Below are 16,730 nucleotides of genomic sequence, written 5' to 3'. Positions count from 1 at the left end.
TCTGCGTAGCTTTCTCCTTGAAATTTCAGGTTATAGAAAGTAACGTAACAGTATGGTACAGATTAGGAAGGAGAACATAAATGTATAACTGATGAATACAAATTTCCCTGTCAGAGAAACAGTCGGTGAGCGATCATTGAGCGCGTGCCCTCTCTGCGCTACGCCCTAGTCGTTTAACTTACACAAAATTTCGCATCTTCACTCGTACTATAGCACCATCCACAAAACCACTGTTTTCGTCGTGACCTTCAGTACTGCCGCCAGCAGAAGACCGTGCTTTTTTGCTTGATTCAAAATGACTTTTCAGGCTTGATGTTGGCCGCTTCGACGCCATGTTGGATGGTGAAATTTCCCGCTAAATGTCTGTTAGCATACGGGGTTTTCAATTTTTCCATATATGGGCAATCATTTCCAAATTTGGAAAGCTGACTGTTGAAAAACTTACAGAGCATGACGGAAGTACTGCGTCACGCAACGGGCAGCTGCACATGTGAACATACAATTCTCTCTGTTTCCTGGAAGTTTCCTATGTTTTAATTAAAGATCTCGAAGGCAGCTTATATCGTTGCTTTCAGTTATCACTTTCCAGAAAAGGGAATGTTCTCGGAATGGATCTAGTGACGACGCAATGAGCAAAGGTATTTTTTTTTAATATATTGATTATGCATGAAACGAGACATGTAAGGACACAGTCGAATATAGGCTGAAGCTCTAAGAATAGCTTCCGTGTTTTCGTGGAAGTGTGATGTCTTAAGTACAGTTTGGTATATTTTTTTACGTGTCATAGTTTGCTACTGAACCATATCATAGGTGAAACTGAACGTTAAGTCAATTGGTAACCGCTTTTTGCACTTGGCTGGCTGTCAAAATTTTCTGTCATTAGACTTACTTCATTATCATCGTGATAATTTATGCATGGCGGTTGGAGACGCATGGGACGAGATTATAAGTAAGTGAATTTCTTGTAAATTCGTCGTTTAACGTTGATTTTTAATCTACGTGTGAATTTTAAGCATTTTTGATGTCTTCTAGAACGTTCATAGCAAATTTTGATGTTCTGCACACTGTATTCACAAACTGAAATTATAAGCCACTCATCAGATGTCAACTTGTTAATGCATGTAAGCTTTTGTAAGCATACGAATGTTTCATCTCTCTTTGTATTTTGAAAAGCCAGTTGAATGTACATTTGCAAGAAACCTCACTTCCCAATGCTGAATTTAAATCAAGGATAAAATTGAACCTCAACATTTTCACTGTGTACATGTAAATGTTGTGGTTTCAATTTAATAATCGCTTCAAATTTTATTTTCCTTTGTTTTTTACTCATTATCAAGAAATAGCTTGCACGAAAATAAAAGAAAATAAGATTTTAATCAAGGACTTATTTTAACAAAAATAGTTGTTTAGTTCTGAAATTGGGTAAAGTTTTCTGCTCTTGTAAACCATATAGGCTGGGTTGTTTTTCTAATCATTTGTCTCTTGAGGCCTGGTTCAGACACCACTCCACTCATGTGCCAAACCTAACTGATGCATTAAGCACAGCAAAAGAGCAGTGTCTGAATCAGTTTGGTACGGCAGTTTTAGTTTAGTGCGGCAAAAGTGCTCAGTTCGACAGAGTTTGTCAAACTTTTGTTTAACTTCACACGGTGCACTGTTGGAATCAGATGTTGGCGCCAGTGTTGTGCTAAAGTCAAACTTATTCAATTAGGTTTGGCACATGAAAAGTGCGACATCTGAACCAGGCTGAGAGAACACCTTGCACGCAGAACCTCTTTTTGTTTTCTTGAGCAAAAAGGAGAAAAGGAAGCTCTCCTTGAATGACGTCATGCCTTTAAAGTTGCCACAGGGCAAACTTCTGGACTAGTCTATCTTGTTTTCTGTCATCAAACTAGTTTTTCAAAAGCAAGCTTCCATGTATTGATAAACTGATGGTCATTACTGAGTCTGCTGTACCTAGCGCACAGCTATTAGGCATTGGTTCAAAACTATATGCTAGCAACATGCAGCACATGCTCAGCAAAGATGCAGAGTCTTTCTCCAGTATGCCAAAATCAATCAAGCAAAAGAAAGGCTCTTTTGGTAGGGCGTTGAGAGAGGGGCTTCAGGTCTGAAACAGGTAGGGCTGTCATTAAGATTTCAAGTTGCCTGGTACATGCAATTAGTAACCACAGAGTTCTTTGGTCTCATTTTCCTTTATTATTTTGTTTCCTTTGAAAATAGCCGGGGTCGTTCTCATAGTAGCCGGGGGATATCCCAGGCCCCCAGCCCTTAATGACAGCCCTGAACAGGGATGAAGATCTGAATGACTTTTTGGGCGTGAAATAGGGTGATTAATTAAGGGTTGTGAGAAGCTTGCTACACACATGCACTCAAATATTCCAGGATACCCCCTTCCCCCAAGGGAGTGGGAGGTAAGGCCAGGATGGCTCATCACGACTACAGGGAAGGACTATCTGCTGAGGAGGCTAACTTTGTATGTAAAGACAAATACAGGCATCTATGCTCAGAGACAATAATATTATTACATGACTTTATTGCTCTCTAATTTGTTCTTTTGTGATTCAGGTGTTTTCAAACAGTTGTGTGAAGCCTGCAGGACAGGTAACCTTGACACACTGTTACAAGCAATCTACTACAACCAGGATATCGCACATGAGCTCATTTGTGGGGAAGAGAGTGGGACAAATGAATCAACTACTAGAAACTTTTTGTATTTGGCTTGTGAAAATGGACACTTGGATGTTGTGCGTCAACTTGTGGATTTTGGAGCAGATGTCAATCTTGCGTCTTACGATGATCTCACCCCTTTATGTGCGGCGTGCATGAATGGACATGCAGCCATTGCCAGATTTTTGATATCCAGGGGTGCACTTGTACATGACCCAGCACTGGGTCGCTTTTCACCAATTTTATTGGCTTGTAGATCCGGCAAACATGATGTTGTTGAACTTTTATTATCAGAACAACCACTTCTCTTGCGGACACATGGGCAATTACTACTACACGAGGCCTGTAGACTTGGACATGTGCAGGTAGTAAGGTTATTGATTAAGAAAGGAACAGACATTAATCCCCCTCCTTTCAGGGTGACTACAACTGATGCTGAAGCTCAAGTACCAGGAAGTCCCCTTGAAGGTGCTTGTGTAGGACTTCAAACATCTGTTGTTAACTACCTCATTGAAAATGGTGCTGAGGTGACAGATGACATTGTTGAGAATCACTGGGAAATCATAGGAGAAGCACTCATGAGGTATGGTAATAATAAACAATTATTAGATTAGAGTTTTGTGATATCCTGTAGCCTTACATTAACTGATAACCTGTGATAACACTTGACAAGACCTTGATTACATCTGTATTTTGCATAATATTGCAAAACCCAGATGTAATGATAAAATTGTTATTGATTTTGTTATAATATAATTATAGATTGTTTAAAAAAATAATTGTGATAAACACTTGTCGCACAGGACACAGTTTGACATTGCTCATGGAATCTTGCATTGCCTGTACAACCTATATAAATTGTATATCTGCCAGCAGATAACTACCGGTAACTAAATTAATTTGTAGCCTGTACTGATTTCCAAAATTAACTGTGGGCTCTTTGCCAATGAGAAGAAAGATAGTGAGTTTATTGTAAAATAATATAAGTAATTTTCATAAACATTGATCCATTCTTAAGCTAGCATGTTTTTTTGGTATTTGCAGTACAGCTAAAATTAGGCGATACTAGCTTATCCTCCAGGACACTGCCCAGACTATTCTTTGTGCCTATGTAACGTACTGAGATATAAGAACTTGGGCTGCATATTAAGATCCTCATACAGCCAGTTGCTTGATGAGACCGTGGCCAATCTGACAATGTATGGCGATAGGGTATACTCTGTAGGAGGACCAAAATACGGAACAAACTACCACTGAAGATTAGCAATCATTATAAACCGTATTTAAAACTTAGCTCAATGCATATCTTTTCAAGGATGCTTTTGATTTGCACTCTTTTTTTTTTCTCATTTTATCCTTTGCGTGAACATTACTGGTACTTGATTTCTTGTTTATAGATGTTGGTTTTTTTTTTTTACCTAATAAAGAGTTATATAAAAGTCCTGTACCCGTGCACGTTATAAATAACATGTAGACAGTTAAGAGATTTGTCAAAATTAGCTCTTACAAACCAATTTTAGCTTAACAAAGAAATGTGTCCAGGAAAACCTAAGGATTTATATTCACAAGCCAGCTCTTAAGGCAAGCTCATAGATCCTATATGTGTACTGATTGAGTCTGCCATAATAACATGGCGGCTTTTCAATCTTTGTGTCATTTAAAGAAAAACACTATAATTTTTGGGATCGAAGAAGAATACGATGGATCCTGCTCATAATGGACACTAGCATGATTTGAGTGTATTTTAAGAAATATATGCGTCTGAGACACGGGACACACAGGTAGATGGATCACTGCATAATGCTCATAAATGTTACTAATAATTAATAATCACATATGATGTCAATATAGAGAGCTGCCAGTAGATTGAGAAATAGTACCTCAAACATGTGTACCAAACTTTATCATAACATTATATAGTTATGTTTAGATTATGTTTTGATTATAACTAGAGCAAGGAACGTTATTCCTTCTAAATGTACCAGGGTGATTTTTGTATTAGGGTTTCACTGTTAGCTAGGATTTTTTCACCAAGAGCATGTCTTAGTTCAAAGTCACATGACAATCTTAAAACGAAGCGTTTTCACGCAAGAGTCTCTAGGACAACTAGTTAATTTTAGTTTCCTCTTAAAAATGTTACAGTCAAACCTTGTTAACCCTTTAAGGCCCAATATCAACATACCAATTCTCCAAATTGATCTCTGTACATTTCCTTAAAAATGTAGTTGAGAGAATTTGATAAAAGATCAAAGCTTTTTCTATTTAGTGATCATTTCATTAATTCTCATAACCTTATCTCTTGACAAGGTATGTATATCATAGGGAGAAAATTGATGTTTGTCACCATTGGGGCTTAAAGGGTTAATATGGACACTGAGAGGCCTTAGAAATTGTCCCCTAATAATGGGGTGTCGGTATCAAGCTGAGAAGTGGCTTTCGAGTTAAGAAAAAAATGTAAGGGCTTTCTTTCCCCAGGGACAAAGCAAACTGTCTATAACAATGAGGTACCGGATTAAGCGGGTGTCTGTAATGCAGGGTTTTGCTGTAATTTTCTCCTCGGCAGATTCCCAGGGTTCGTATCTTATCCCTTTTTTGTGATGATTTGTTTATAGATACACAAAAGAGTCACAAAACAAGTCAAGATCATCACTTTCCTATGAGGTGGATCCATCTATCACCATGTTCTCTGCCACCTGGAACAAGAAAAACTTGTTTGCTGTTCACAAGGCCTGGTTTGTCAACTTATCAGCGCGGCTTGTGAGTGTTTATTTGTCAGATAACCACATTGAAGAACTGCCAGATGAGCTTTTCAACACTCTACCTGTGTTAGAGGTCTTAGATGTATCCAAAAATAGGCTGCAGTACTTGCCAGATGTTTCCAGCACCTTTACCAGGTACTTAATACAAATTTTCAACCTTTTCAGGGTTCTCCAGTAAAGTTAAAGAAGAAGGAGAAAAAAGTTTTAGACGGCAATGCATTAATTAGATGGAAAAGTGCTTGTGTGGGGGGTTAGGTGTTGAAAGGGGGCATTAGCCCCTATTGTCCCCCACCCCCCACCCCCCTTGTCCCTCCCTCATCAGTCATCAATCAGTGCGAAGCCGAAAGAAACGCGAACATTGAAAAACACGTGCCAAGGGTAATGACGTCATTACTAATGCGATCTCCGCCAATCAGCATTTCGCATTGACTTTTTCGTAAAAATAACAAAAATAAAAATTAGGTTAAAATAACACAACAAATACAACGGATGCCACGCATGGGCAAAACTGAGGAAGACTGAAACGGATTGAAATTAGGGTTTTTGAAAACTGTTCAGCCTAACAGTTTTTCAAAGTTGATCTCTGCTTTTTGCAACTTCAAAAATAATGCTCAGGAGACATATCTGTTTGTCTCGAATCTCTGATTTTGTCATTTCCATGTAATTTCTTTGCTTACTTTAAGTTCCATAGCGATTGAGGGCGATTAATTGGCAAAATGAAACAAAATGAACTGGACTGCCGTGATACAGCCCCTTTGAGTTCATTGTTTTTCTAAGAAATTTGAAAGAATGGCAGAAGAGATCATGGACATATGTCTGCGAGTGCTAAAAGAAAGCAACAAAAGTAGGTTTGACAGCTACAGTGTCAGGAAAAGTGTATTGAACATATCCCATATTACCTTTCGGGATTGTCTTGTGCACATTTTTCCGATAACCTTTCTCGAAATAGCTGTTTTCAAATTCCACAGACGTAGTTGCAAGCTCTCCTTCCTTTTCCCGCCCCACCGCCAGAGCGCCCCGGAGAACTTGCTCGCAGGCTGGACCGTAAACTGCCGATTATAAACCTCCCCACTCATAAGCGCCCCCTCCCCGCCCCCTCCCCACCTCAAGATATAGGTCCTTCTACCAGTAAACAAAAAAATACATCCGATTATAATTCCTCGTGATATAAGCCCCTTCCCTCCCCCCCCCCCCCCCCTCTAGCTTTTCCTTTTTTGAATTCGACTTATTATTATGCTTTGAAGCTTAATTATTGAGAAGTAAATGCAAAACGTTTTTGGATCTGCACTGCTAAACATGTAGCTTTTTTCAGTTGAAGCGCCTTTTTTTTCTGGTTATAAGCCCATCTCGGATTTAAGCCTCTCAGTTTAGAAGGGTTGACGGTCGTTTCGCCAACGAGTCGTTTGGCCTACGTCCTGTTTTAAAGAGTATCACCGAGAATTTTCTTCGAAGAGTGGACATTGTAACCAGAGTATAATACCATCAACTGACGTGATACAACTCACTTTGACTCTGAAGATGACTACCGCACAGGTTGTCGAAACGTCAGTCACTGTCAACAACAACAGTCCTATTCAGGACTACGTTCACCCGGACGATCAAACTCAACCTTTTGAAATGACTCCTGGGTTCAAACCTTTCACAGTGAACGTTGTACTAATTTTTAAACTTTCGAAGTGGACAGCAAGTATCACCTTAATAGCTAAATTTGAAACGCCTTCCGTCGCGTCGGTCATTTAAAAAATATTTTTGTTAGAAACCATGAGAGTAGCGCCTGAAAAACCATTGCTCCGCATGTTAGTGGTTTTAAATCGCTCGGCCGTAAGGAAATTTTGTTCTTATTCAAAGAATGACTTACAAGATGTTAGCAAAACGACTTATAAAACGTTTGCGAAACGGCTTATAACACGTTGGCGAAACGACCTAACATGTAAGCGAACGGGATGTGGGCGAAAGGACTCGTAGGCGAAACGACCGGTCACCGTTTAGAAGCCCTGCTAAAACTCCTCACGAAGATGAATAAGCCCGGTATTTAGAAGCGGCGGTTTAGGGTTTCTTTCGTTTGTTTGTTTTCAAACGCGTTTCAAAATGTTTCCTCATCGCCCAGAATTCTATTTTCATTAGCGACATGTACTTACAGCAACCAGTTCGTCAATGCACGGAAAAACGATTAAATGAATTAACCTTTCGGAGTCGCGATTCGGAATGCCGACGAGTCTCTGCAAACTCGGAATCGGTGGCTGTCATTTAAACTGGTTGATGCGTGTAGCTTGAATCTTAAGGTGTGATAAGCGGGCAATGGCACACTAAAAAGGCGGGTCGCGCCGTTATTTGTGTGCAACTAGATTCTTTCTTTCTTTCTTTTTTAGATGTTACACTTGTAAAGTAAAGTAAATGACATTTTTCTTTCTTCCGTAAAACAGGTTACAGAAACTGTCAGCTTGTGATAACGAGCTGATATCCATCCCCGCATCAGTACTGCAAATCCCAACATTGGTAAAGCTCCACTTGGCGCGTAATAAAATCGCATCCTTGTGTGACAACCACGATGACAGTGAAGAAATTTCCAGCACACCTGACAGTGAGACATGGGGCTGTACTGCTCTGAAGGTGCTCAATCTGTCGGACAATAATCTGCAGCATTTACCCAGTGGAATCCAGGGCGCTACCGCATTAACAAAGCTATTGCTTGATCGTAATGACCTGAAAAATTTTCCAATGCCTTGGAAGTGTCCCTTGGTAAGTATGAAGGAGCAATTTACAAATAAGAGCATTTGTGTGATAACGCTATACGAGAAAAGACGTTTGTGAAAGAGTTTTGCTTTAGTGGTGAAACAGGCGTTTCCGAAAAAAAATTCCGAGTTCTCCCGACAAGAGACGAACCTATGACCTTCTGGTGACTAGTTTAGACGCTCTACCACCAAGCTATAGGAGACCCGTGGAAGTTGAAGACACTAACTACTATACATTCATGTCATTGCGACAAACAACTTGTCAGCTACTTCTAGGACAGAGATGTCGGAAGTAGACATACTTTTAAAGCCCCCTGGAGGCTTCTATTTTAAGCACGTTTGAAGGTTGGAGGGCTTAACAGAGAGAGGAGGCTTATTTAATTTAGTGTAACTGGGCGCTTTTTCAAAAAACCAGAAGAGCAGCGTAGATAAGGCATATATAGTGCAGAGACTAATAATGCACAAATCGTCAGATATGTCATTCCAATAATTGTCCGAAATCGCAATGGAAGTTAGCCCTCTTTTAACTTAGCTAGGCCCGTTTCAAACGTCGTGCTACTGACGTGCCGAACTAATTTGACTGAATTCAATTCGACTTTAGCACGGCAGTAGCTCGGCTTGGTTTCAAACGTGGCAGTACTGCCGTGCCGAACTCAATTCTTAAATTATAAATACATTAGAATACATTTAAAAGTTTGCTAAAGCATTTCTTTATTTTAGTGTTTTGTTTTCGGCAACAGCCGTTCCGTATTCGACTGAATTTTAAATTCGACGTCTTAAACCAAGTCGTGCTAGTGTCGTGCTGCAGTCTAGCCAGCTTAGCACGGCAGTAGCACGACGTTTGAAACAGGCCTTAGTGCGCGCCTTTTGTGCGTGAGGTCCAGAGTTCAATTCCCAGGGGTGACTTCAAGTTTCCGGAATCTTTGTCAGTGTAACTTGGATCTCTCTATTCTCACACTTTGTTTTCACTTTCGCTCCAGGAATTTTGTTTGACCGCTTCCGCGGACTTCTCTTACACAAAATACGGGCTTTTTTGCAGTCTAACGGCGCTTCCCAAAAGTCAGAATTGACTAGCTCGACCATTGCCGGACTAGTCATTTTGAAAATGAATTAGGCTTTTACCAACAGTTTTTGCTTTAAAACCATCTCTTCGTGCCCATTTTTGTAAGGATTTGACTAATCAGGCTGGATAGTTTTGGTTAAAATTGATTTTTTTTTATTACGACGGGAATGGTCTGGCCGGTCAGTTCTGTCAAATGGAAAGCACCAGACTCTCGTTTCTTGCTTGTCAAGCTAAAGGATGATGCTTTCCATTTTGCGATGACAGGAAACCCTGGATCTTTCCCACAACAACTTCACGCACTTTTCCTGCAATATGGAATTGGTCTGGGCGAGTTCTCTGAAGCGTCTGAATCTTTCGCATAACAAACTGGGCACCATTTCGTGGAATATCTGCCAGCTGACTTGTCTTCAAGACCTGGATGTGAGTCACAATTGCCTCCGGCGACTTCCAAATGAAGAGTTTTGGACATGTACTACTCTGCATAAATTAAACCTTTCACATAACAAAGTAAGTTCTAAACGAGTGAAAAACTGGGTACGAAATGCGACCTCAAAGCTTCTTGGGATCGTTTGGAGGGACAGCATAAAGGCTAACAAACATGACTTACTACAAGTGTGTTTTTTCTGTCCCTTTGAACAATCCCTAGAGCCTTTGCGTTCATAAGTAGTACCAGATGCCGACGATTGACTATTTTGAGTTTGCGAGGGGACTGGGTCGATGTTATGTAGAATTGCATCATGGGACTGTTTAGGGGAACAAAATTTTGAGCACGCTAAAGGCCCAAACGGGCGGAGCTTATCCCTATTTCCTTAACATGAAGCATGCTTAAGATTATTGCTACTCCCCCCTGGACGGGATGCTAGTCCATCGCAGGGTTACGCCCCAGCAGTATGTTACTAGTACCCATTTACACACCTGGGTGAAGAGAAACAAAGTGGAGTAAAGTTCCTTGTCTAGGGAAACAACGCGACGGGCGAGGCTTGAACCCCGGACCTCCTGATCCGGAGTTCAAGGTGTTGACCGCACACGCACACGCACACCCATACGCACACGACTCTATTATAATGTCCCAGAGCAATCAGTCCTTTAAAGCAATTCTAAACAGCAGAAACCCTGTCTCACAATCCACCACAAAATGGGCAATAATTAGTGTTACGTTGTCCCTGGTAGAAGGGTCACTCGCCTATCCGCCCTATGGCCAATAAATACTGTTACGTGGGTCACTCGCCTACCTGCGCTACCCTGGGCGAGCCAGCTTCTCGTACATTTCCAAACTCTGAACGCGGGAAACCGTTTAAATGAGAAAGAAAGAGTTGGCTCGGCTAGAAGGGTAACCTGCCTAGCCGGGTCAACCTTTTTTGATGGTAGGATCGCCTTCCGCTAAGAAGCCGAACGAGCGCTGTACATGTATATGCTTCGTTCTCTGCGACAGCCATGATACAAAAAAGTGCGATACGCATGTATATACCTCGTTCTTTCAGCCACTGATCAGGCGAAAGCCGTCAGCTAACTGACCCAACACCTAAGCGAAGCGACCTCAGAAGTTAGCGAACAGGACGTTGGCGAGACGACTTGTAGGCGAAACGACCGTAAACCTTTCTCCGTTATGGACACTTTGGCTCGCCTATCCAGGTCAGCTCGGTGAAAGCGACAATCGGAGCATGCGCTGGCTCGGGCAAAGGGGACAACTTTGTTGTTGTTGTTGTTGTTGTTGTTGTTGTTGTTGTTGTTGTTCATATACATAAACACTCGCTAAAGTTGACTAGGCTGGGAGGGTGACTCCTTTTCCCGGGACAACTTTTCTTCATACAGACGGGGACTTACTAACAGTCAGGACCGTTTTTCGTTTTGTTGTTGTGTTTAATTTTGTTATGATTTGGTGCAGCTTTCTGCCAAGCCACTGATAGATTCACAGACGGGAACACCGAGGCGGTTTCAGTTTTTCAAGAGTTCCAGCCAGGAAGACGCTCAAGATGTCAAGACTGATTGTGAGGTTCCCGTCTCACTGTTCTCTCCTACGCTGGAAACGCTTCTTCTAAACGATAACATCTTACACGTAGTTCCTTTAAGTGTCTGCCGACTGCTGAGTCTCATAGAACTGGATTTAAGCAAGTAAGAGGGCCGTTCTTTTCGTTGCCTTTTTTAGCCCATAGAGAATTTAAGATGAAAGAATACGGTTAAAGAGCTATAGTTGGACTAGGAAATTCTTGGGGACTAGGAAGGAAACCAAAAAGAAAAGCGACGCAGTCCCCGAGAGAAAATGTACCACGGGTTGTTATAAGCCCGTCAAGGTTGTGACTCATGTGCACGGTCGATTTTTGAGATTCTGGTCTTAGTTTTTGCATTAGAGTTGTCTCTGAGAAAACGAATTAAGATAATCTGTGTAAAGAAAGTGGAATGTAAAGGTTGGGATATTCTTACAGAGGCCTAGGAAATGAGAAGTCACTTAATTTATTGATTGTGTTCGCATAATCTTCTACATTATCAATTCACGAGTTGGCTCGAAGAGCCCTTTGATTCGGAACCAGCGCTTGCGTTGTTATTAACTTCAGCCTCGTTCCCAGTCGTCCTCGGCGATTTATCGGATGTGACTTGACGTCGCCTGTCAAGCATGTCGGAAGAATTCGCCGAGGACGCCTCGCGCTATCGCGCTCGGTTTCAAGCCTCCTCTGCTCACTCTGATCGCGCAAACTGGCCTGGGAAGGAGGCTGAATTAACCTGTTTTGTTATATTTTGTTACAGCAATCCAGAATTACGAACACTTCCTCCTGAGCTTGGTAATTTACGTGAGTGCTGGCAGCTTCGGCTCACCAAGTTAACCCTTCCCGGCATTCCTAAACACGTGAGACCAGGTGAGCTGACAACTGAATCAAAGCTACGGTAAAACGTGCAACAAAAACTGCATTTTGTTTCGAAACATTGCTGCAAGACGAATTCAGAAGTGATGTTGCGCGTTTAACTACCTCCGTTCAAACCTGTCTTGCAACAAATCAAGTTGCTGCAGCTTGCGTGAATACTGACTTCTGATTGGATAAAATTACGTGGGAGTCACGCCGTACGTGGGAGATATGTCACTTGTTGCAGAACAAGTTTGCGTTGGACCACATCAACACCTTGAAGGAGACTTCAATAAGCGACAAAATTAAGTGATACAATTTGCCCTAATGGCCTTTCTGACGTTTTCCCGACTTCTAAAGAAGAATGAAACTTTCCCTTCCCCACCTCTCCATGTAATGTTGTGCCGCTTTTCGAGCTACCTATGAGAAAGAACAATCACTCCAACTTTCAATGGAGGGGATGGGCGAGTGTTTTGTTCTCCAAATTTACCCCATTTGAGGATATTAACCCAATAGTTTTGTCGCCGATTGTTGATTTTCTTTGAAACATTTTTTTTACGACAAATATTCTAAAACTACCCAGCTCCCTAAACTTGCATTTTGTTTTTAGGAGAAAATGGCGTTCGACCTAAAGACACACTGGCGTACCTAAGAGCCACGTTGCGAAAGGCAGTTCCGTATTACCGGATGAAACTTATGGTAGTCGGGTTACAAGTAAGTAAAAGTTCGGGCAGCGTGCTAATATTATGGCCCATCCACGCGACAATGACAAAATGTGTTCAGGTAGCGTGCTAATTATGGCCCATCCACGAGACAATGGTAAAATGTGTTTAGGTAGCGTGCTAGTTAGGGCCCATCCACGCGACAATGACAAAATGTGTTGTCTCTTTTAACAAAAAGTCATAATTTTGTAGTTGCCAAATTTTTTAATTTACGAATATCGTCGCACCGAAAGCATCAGCTCCAAAGGTGCTTTTGAAGTTGATTGATTGACGGGTTTACAGTTATTGCAATCATCTCTCGCCTTACTTTGGTATCACGAACACGAGCAAAATCTCCTGCAAAAAAATTGTGGTAGTTTCACTGAAACAAACTCCCGCCATGAGGTGATTTGGTGATAAAGAACTCTGGTGATAAAGGACGTAACGCGACGGCACAATTTTATTGTTCTAGGTCTGACTAAGGGGCCATGAACGGCATCTTTCAACGCTTAGACAGCAGTAAGATCTTCGTTTTCCGTTTTTATCATCCAATTTCTTCTTTTAGTTAGGTTAAGGCTTTTTCTGTTGCGCGTCAGTGTTAGGAAGGTTTTTAGATTTGTTTTGGCTCATTGTGCTTCACTCGCTTGTAACACTGGTTGTACCTTTTTCCAGGGTCGTGGGAAGACCACACTGTTATCGGCTCTGAAAGGCCAGAAGCTGCCTCCCAATCTGTCTACTGTTGGTATTGTAATTAATGAGTGGCAAGTGCAGATATCGTCCTCTTCTAGGTTCACTCTGCCTCGCTTTCTTGCACAGGTATGTGATGGAAGCCAGGGAACCCTGTGTCATTATTTCTTAATGTTGGTCAACGTCATCAGTTTGTATTATTTACTTGCTTGTGCAATTTTTGCAAGACTGTGCGCGAGCGGAAGTGAAGGAGCTGTTCCGTCGTAGCATCTGCTTTACAGAGGGTGGAATTTGTAGGGGGAGAGATATAGGCTGAGTTAGCAATAGAACGGGAAAGTCAGTTGACGACGGCGCGCGCAAATCAAACAACTGGCTTGACCAAACGGGGTGAAACAGCAAAAAATCGGCGAGCAGTGCTCTTTCCCCTCGCCAGACTCCCTTCAGTTCGGCTCGCTATCGCTCGACGATTTTTCGCTTTTTTTGCCCAGTGCGAAGCCGGGTTCCAGGCTCTCTCAGATCTGAATCGGGGGGCAATACGAACCAGCTGTGCAATGTCTCGATCACTTGCAATTGGGGTCCACTTCTTCTTTAATCCAGTACAAGTACCACTGTGACTGATGTTACGGTTAGCGTTGTCTTTGATAGAGGTTACAGAGGGTATAGTCTTCTTTCTGTTTGTTTCTCTTTTAGAGTGATGCGCCTTCGATAACATTCAGTACATGGGATCTGGCAGGACAGAATGTTTATTACGCAGCGCATCAAATGTTTCTATCGCCCAACACGCTTTACCTGGCTGTGTGGAACGTTACGCATGGAGAGGAAGGAGTAGAAAGCCTCAGACGCTGGCTTCTTAATATACAGGTAAAAAAAACTCGTGAACCCTTCAAGGGGCTTGTCGCTGAGACCAATACTTAATACAAGTGATCAAGTCTTTCTAAAACTAGTAAAAGTCGTTGCGAAAAAATTATCCACGCTACATTTTTTTAACAATGTCTTTAGTAAGGTATATACATGCTCAGCGCTCGTTTCGCTTCTTAAAAGGAGTGACATTAGACGTTAGCGAACAGGGAATTAGCGAAACGACCGGTCACCACGTTGACTTAGCGGGTGTTTACATGACACTGGCGCGACTTTCGCCCCGGAGCGAGTTCACTCCGGTTCCCTCTCATGGCTGTACATTTGTTTACATGATACCACCACAAAATGTTATGCCGGCGCGAGTCACCCCGGCCTGAGTTCACCACAGTTGTTGTACCGGGGCGAGAATTTCACTCCGGTACGAAATCTCGCAACGGTATCATGTAAACGCGAAAAGACCACATGTGTCGGTGTGAAATCAGTCTGCGGGTGGACTGGAACGGGTAGCGCATGCGTAATGTTTGCAATTTTTAATCACACGTATATTTCATTGACATTAAGTGTACCCTCAAATAATGATATATGAAATGACCCAGTCATCATGTAAACGGGATACAAAATCAAAAAGACATCCCGGTATGAAACTCGCGCCGATGCGAGTTTTCTCATGGAAACACACCCTTAGCCAACTTTGGAATGAAAAGAACTTGCAGGACTGAAATCGTGGCATGAAAGGTTCTCTCTTAATCGCCACTTACGTGAGTTCCAGTTTAAGTAAGGTTCTCAATTTTTACCATAAATTTTCTTGGTCTTCTACGCTGTTTTTGCCAGTTGTATGTCAGCGTTTGTCTTAATCAATCACAATTTTGTCGTCAATACAACCAAATTAGAAAACGTGCCCCATACGTTTTCCGCAATAAAAAGGGATGCTTACTTGAAAAATAAAAAATGCTCTCTTTTCCAGGCACGCGCGCCCTTTTCCGAAGTGTTAATCGTCGGAACGCACGTCGACTTACTCCCGAAGAACAACCGACAAGCTCGCGCAGACGCACTCAAGCACAGCATTGTTAAGAAATACCTGGATAACCAAGGATTCCCGAAAATTGTCGGAAATATCATGGTGTCTCCGGTAACTGGTGAGAACATCCCCGAGTTGAAGGAGATGATATACAGCAAGGCGCTCAAGGTTAAGGACAACGGAGAAAACATAATTGGTCGAAGGGTGAGTTGGACGCGGAACCCCCCCCCCCCCCCCCCCCCCAATTTTATTGCGGTTCCACTATGACAATATTTGTTCATTGGGAAGCAAACAGATCACGCATATGATATCCGCGTGTATGTCTCACTTCTTTTTGCAAACTCTAATTACTAAATTTTTTTCTTTTTTGTTTACGAGAATAATACTACGCATATTGTAATCTCGTACCCAGAGATCTGGGTACGAGATTACCCACATCGTGAAATCTCGACTCTTTTATACATGTATATTAAATCAAGAGCACATTGGGATATAGATAGATTCTATAGAGCAAACGCAATGGAAAAATGTAGTCTCGGAATAAAGGCCGGCATTATAGAGATGTAAGTAGGTTACTCTTTATCATACCAGATTTTGTACAAATAATGAAAATCAAAACGACTCTTGCTTGAGCTTTTGTTATTGTTACTTCATTCGTGAGGTTTAATTTTAATAGTTTTATATACTAGTCTACTCTCTGTGTTGTCACGCAACGCTTCTTTGGGAGAAGCGTTGCGTGACGTCTAAACAAAAAACGACTGTGTAGAGCGTGAGGATACAATGTCACGATGAACAAAGTCATTTTTTCACGATGGCGTGAGCTTTCGTTGTAGAAAAACTTGGAACAAGGGTGACGTTATCTCTGATTTGTCTTGTTGATCTGTCTTCATACAGGTACCGCAAAGCTACATTGATTTGCAGCAAGCTGTTATTCAGGAAGCCGAGCGAAGACGATCGACTGGTGAACCGCCCATTCTTCTAGAAGACGAAATCCTTCAACTCGCCAAATCCAGTCCCCAGAATGACATTCTGGACACTGAGGAGTTGACTTTAGGTAGGCTCAGTCAAGTTTCGGAAAAGGGAATATTTACAAAAACACATTTTGTGTTTGGGTGCTCATCTCGTTGAAGCCTTTGACTTGGTTCCTGAAAGGCCGATTCGCCGTTATACACAATTGCATTTACCTTCTTATTTATTGCTTAGATTGTCATTGACTTGTGTTGTCATAACTTGAGCTCAACAATAGCTTCGATTACATGCTTCTAGATAGAGCGATTTTCGTATGACCTTGAAATGAAAACACGCGAACAAAACAGAAACAACAAACGAATGGAAATAGAGCGATTTGATTGGTTTAACGAACGGATACAAACGCACGTGCCTTTTGGTTGGTTAAGCGAACGCT

At 41.8% G+C, this 16,730-nt stretch overlaps 2 protein-coding genes across 6 annotated transcripts in view; one reads left to right on the top strand and one right to left on the bottom strand.

The window, feature by feature from the left end:
- LOC140936304 (structural maintenance of chromosomes protein 5-like) overlaps positions 1 to 353 on the bottom strand; it is a 38,848-nt gene extending 38,495 nt beyond the window's left edge. Inside the window, exon 1 of one of the 2 annotated variants that reach the window (XM_073385750.1) lies at positions 183 to 353. In XM_073385750.1, coding sequence (XP_073241851.1) covers positions 183 to 334 — 152 coding nt within the window. In that variant the 5' untranslated portion in view covers positions 335 to 353. The remainder of the gene's footprint in view (positions 1 to 182) is intronic. The other variant, XM_073385751.1, reaches the window with a different exon arrangement.
- Positions 354 to 507: 154 nt separating this feature from the next.
- LOC140939235 (leucine-rich repeat serine/threonine-protein kinase 1-like) overlaps positions 508 to 16,730 on the top strand; it is a 45,517-nt gene continuing 29,294 nt past the window's right edge. Inside the window, exons 1-12 of one of the 4 annotated variants that reach the window (XM_073388810.1) lie at positions 508 to 638; positions 2,569 to 3,253; positions 5,283 to 5,564; positions 7,853 to 8,168; positions 9,489 to 9,731; positions 11,110 to 11,336; positions 11,967 to 12,076; positions 12,672 to 12,775; positions 13,435 to 13,578; positions 14,140 to 14,310; positions 15,272 to 15,529; positions 16,220 to 16,379. In XM_073388810.1, the coding sequence (XP_073244911.1) occupies positions 629 to 638; positions 2,569 to 3,253; positions 5,283 to 5,564; positions 7,853 to 8,168; positions 9,489 to 9,731; positions 11,110 to 11,336; positions 11,967 to 12,076; positions 12,672 to 12,775; positions 13,435 to 13,578; positions 14,140 to 14,310; positions 15,272 to 15,529; positions 16,220 to 16,379 (2,710 nt within the window). In that variant the 5' untranslated portion in view covers positions 508 to 628. Of the gene's footprint in view, positions 639 to 727; positions 950 to 2,568; positions 3,254 to 5,282; positions 5,565 to 7,852; positions 8,169 to 9,488; positions 9,732 to 11,109; positions 11,337 to 11,966; positions 12,077 to 12,671; positions 12,776 to 13,434; positions 13,579 to 14,139; positions 14,311 to 15,271; positions 15,530 to 16,219; positions 16,380 to 16,730 lie in introns of those variants that run through there. The other 3 variants (XM_073388809.1, XM_073388811.1, XM_073388812.1) reach the window with 3 other exon arrangements.

The sequence above is a fragment of the Porites lutea genome, chromosome 5 (assembly GCF_958299795.1).
Source record: "Porites lutea chromosome 5, jaPorLute2.1, whole genome shotgun sequence".
Taxonomy (NCBI): Eukaryota; Metazoa; Cnidaria; class Anthozoa; order Scleractinia; family Poritidae; genus Porites; species Porites lutea.
The sequence above is the reverse complement of the archived record's forward strand: the minus strand, read 5'-3'. Positions and strand labels throughout refer to the sequence as shown.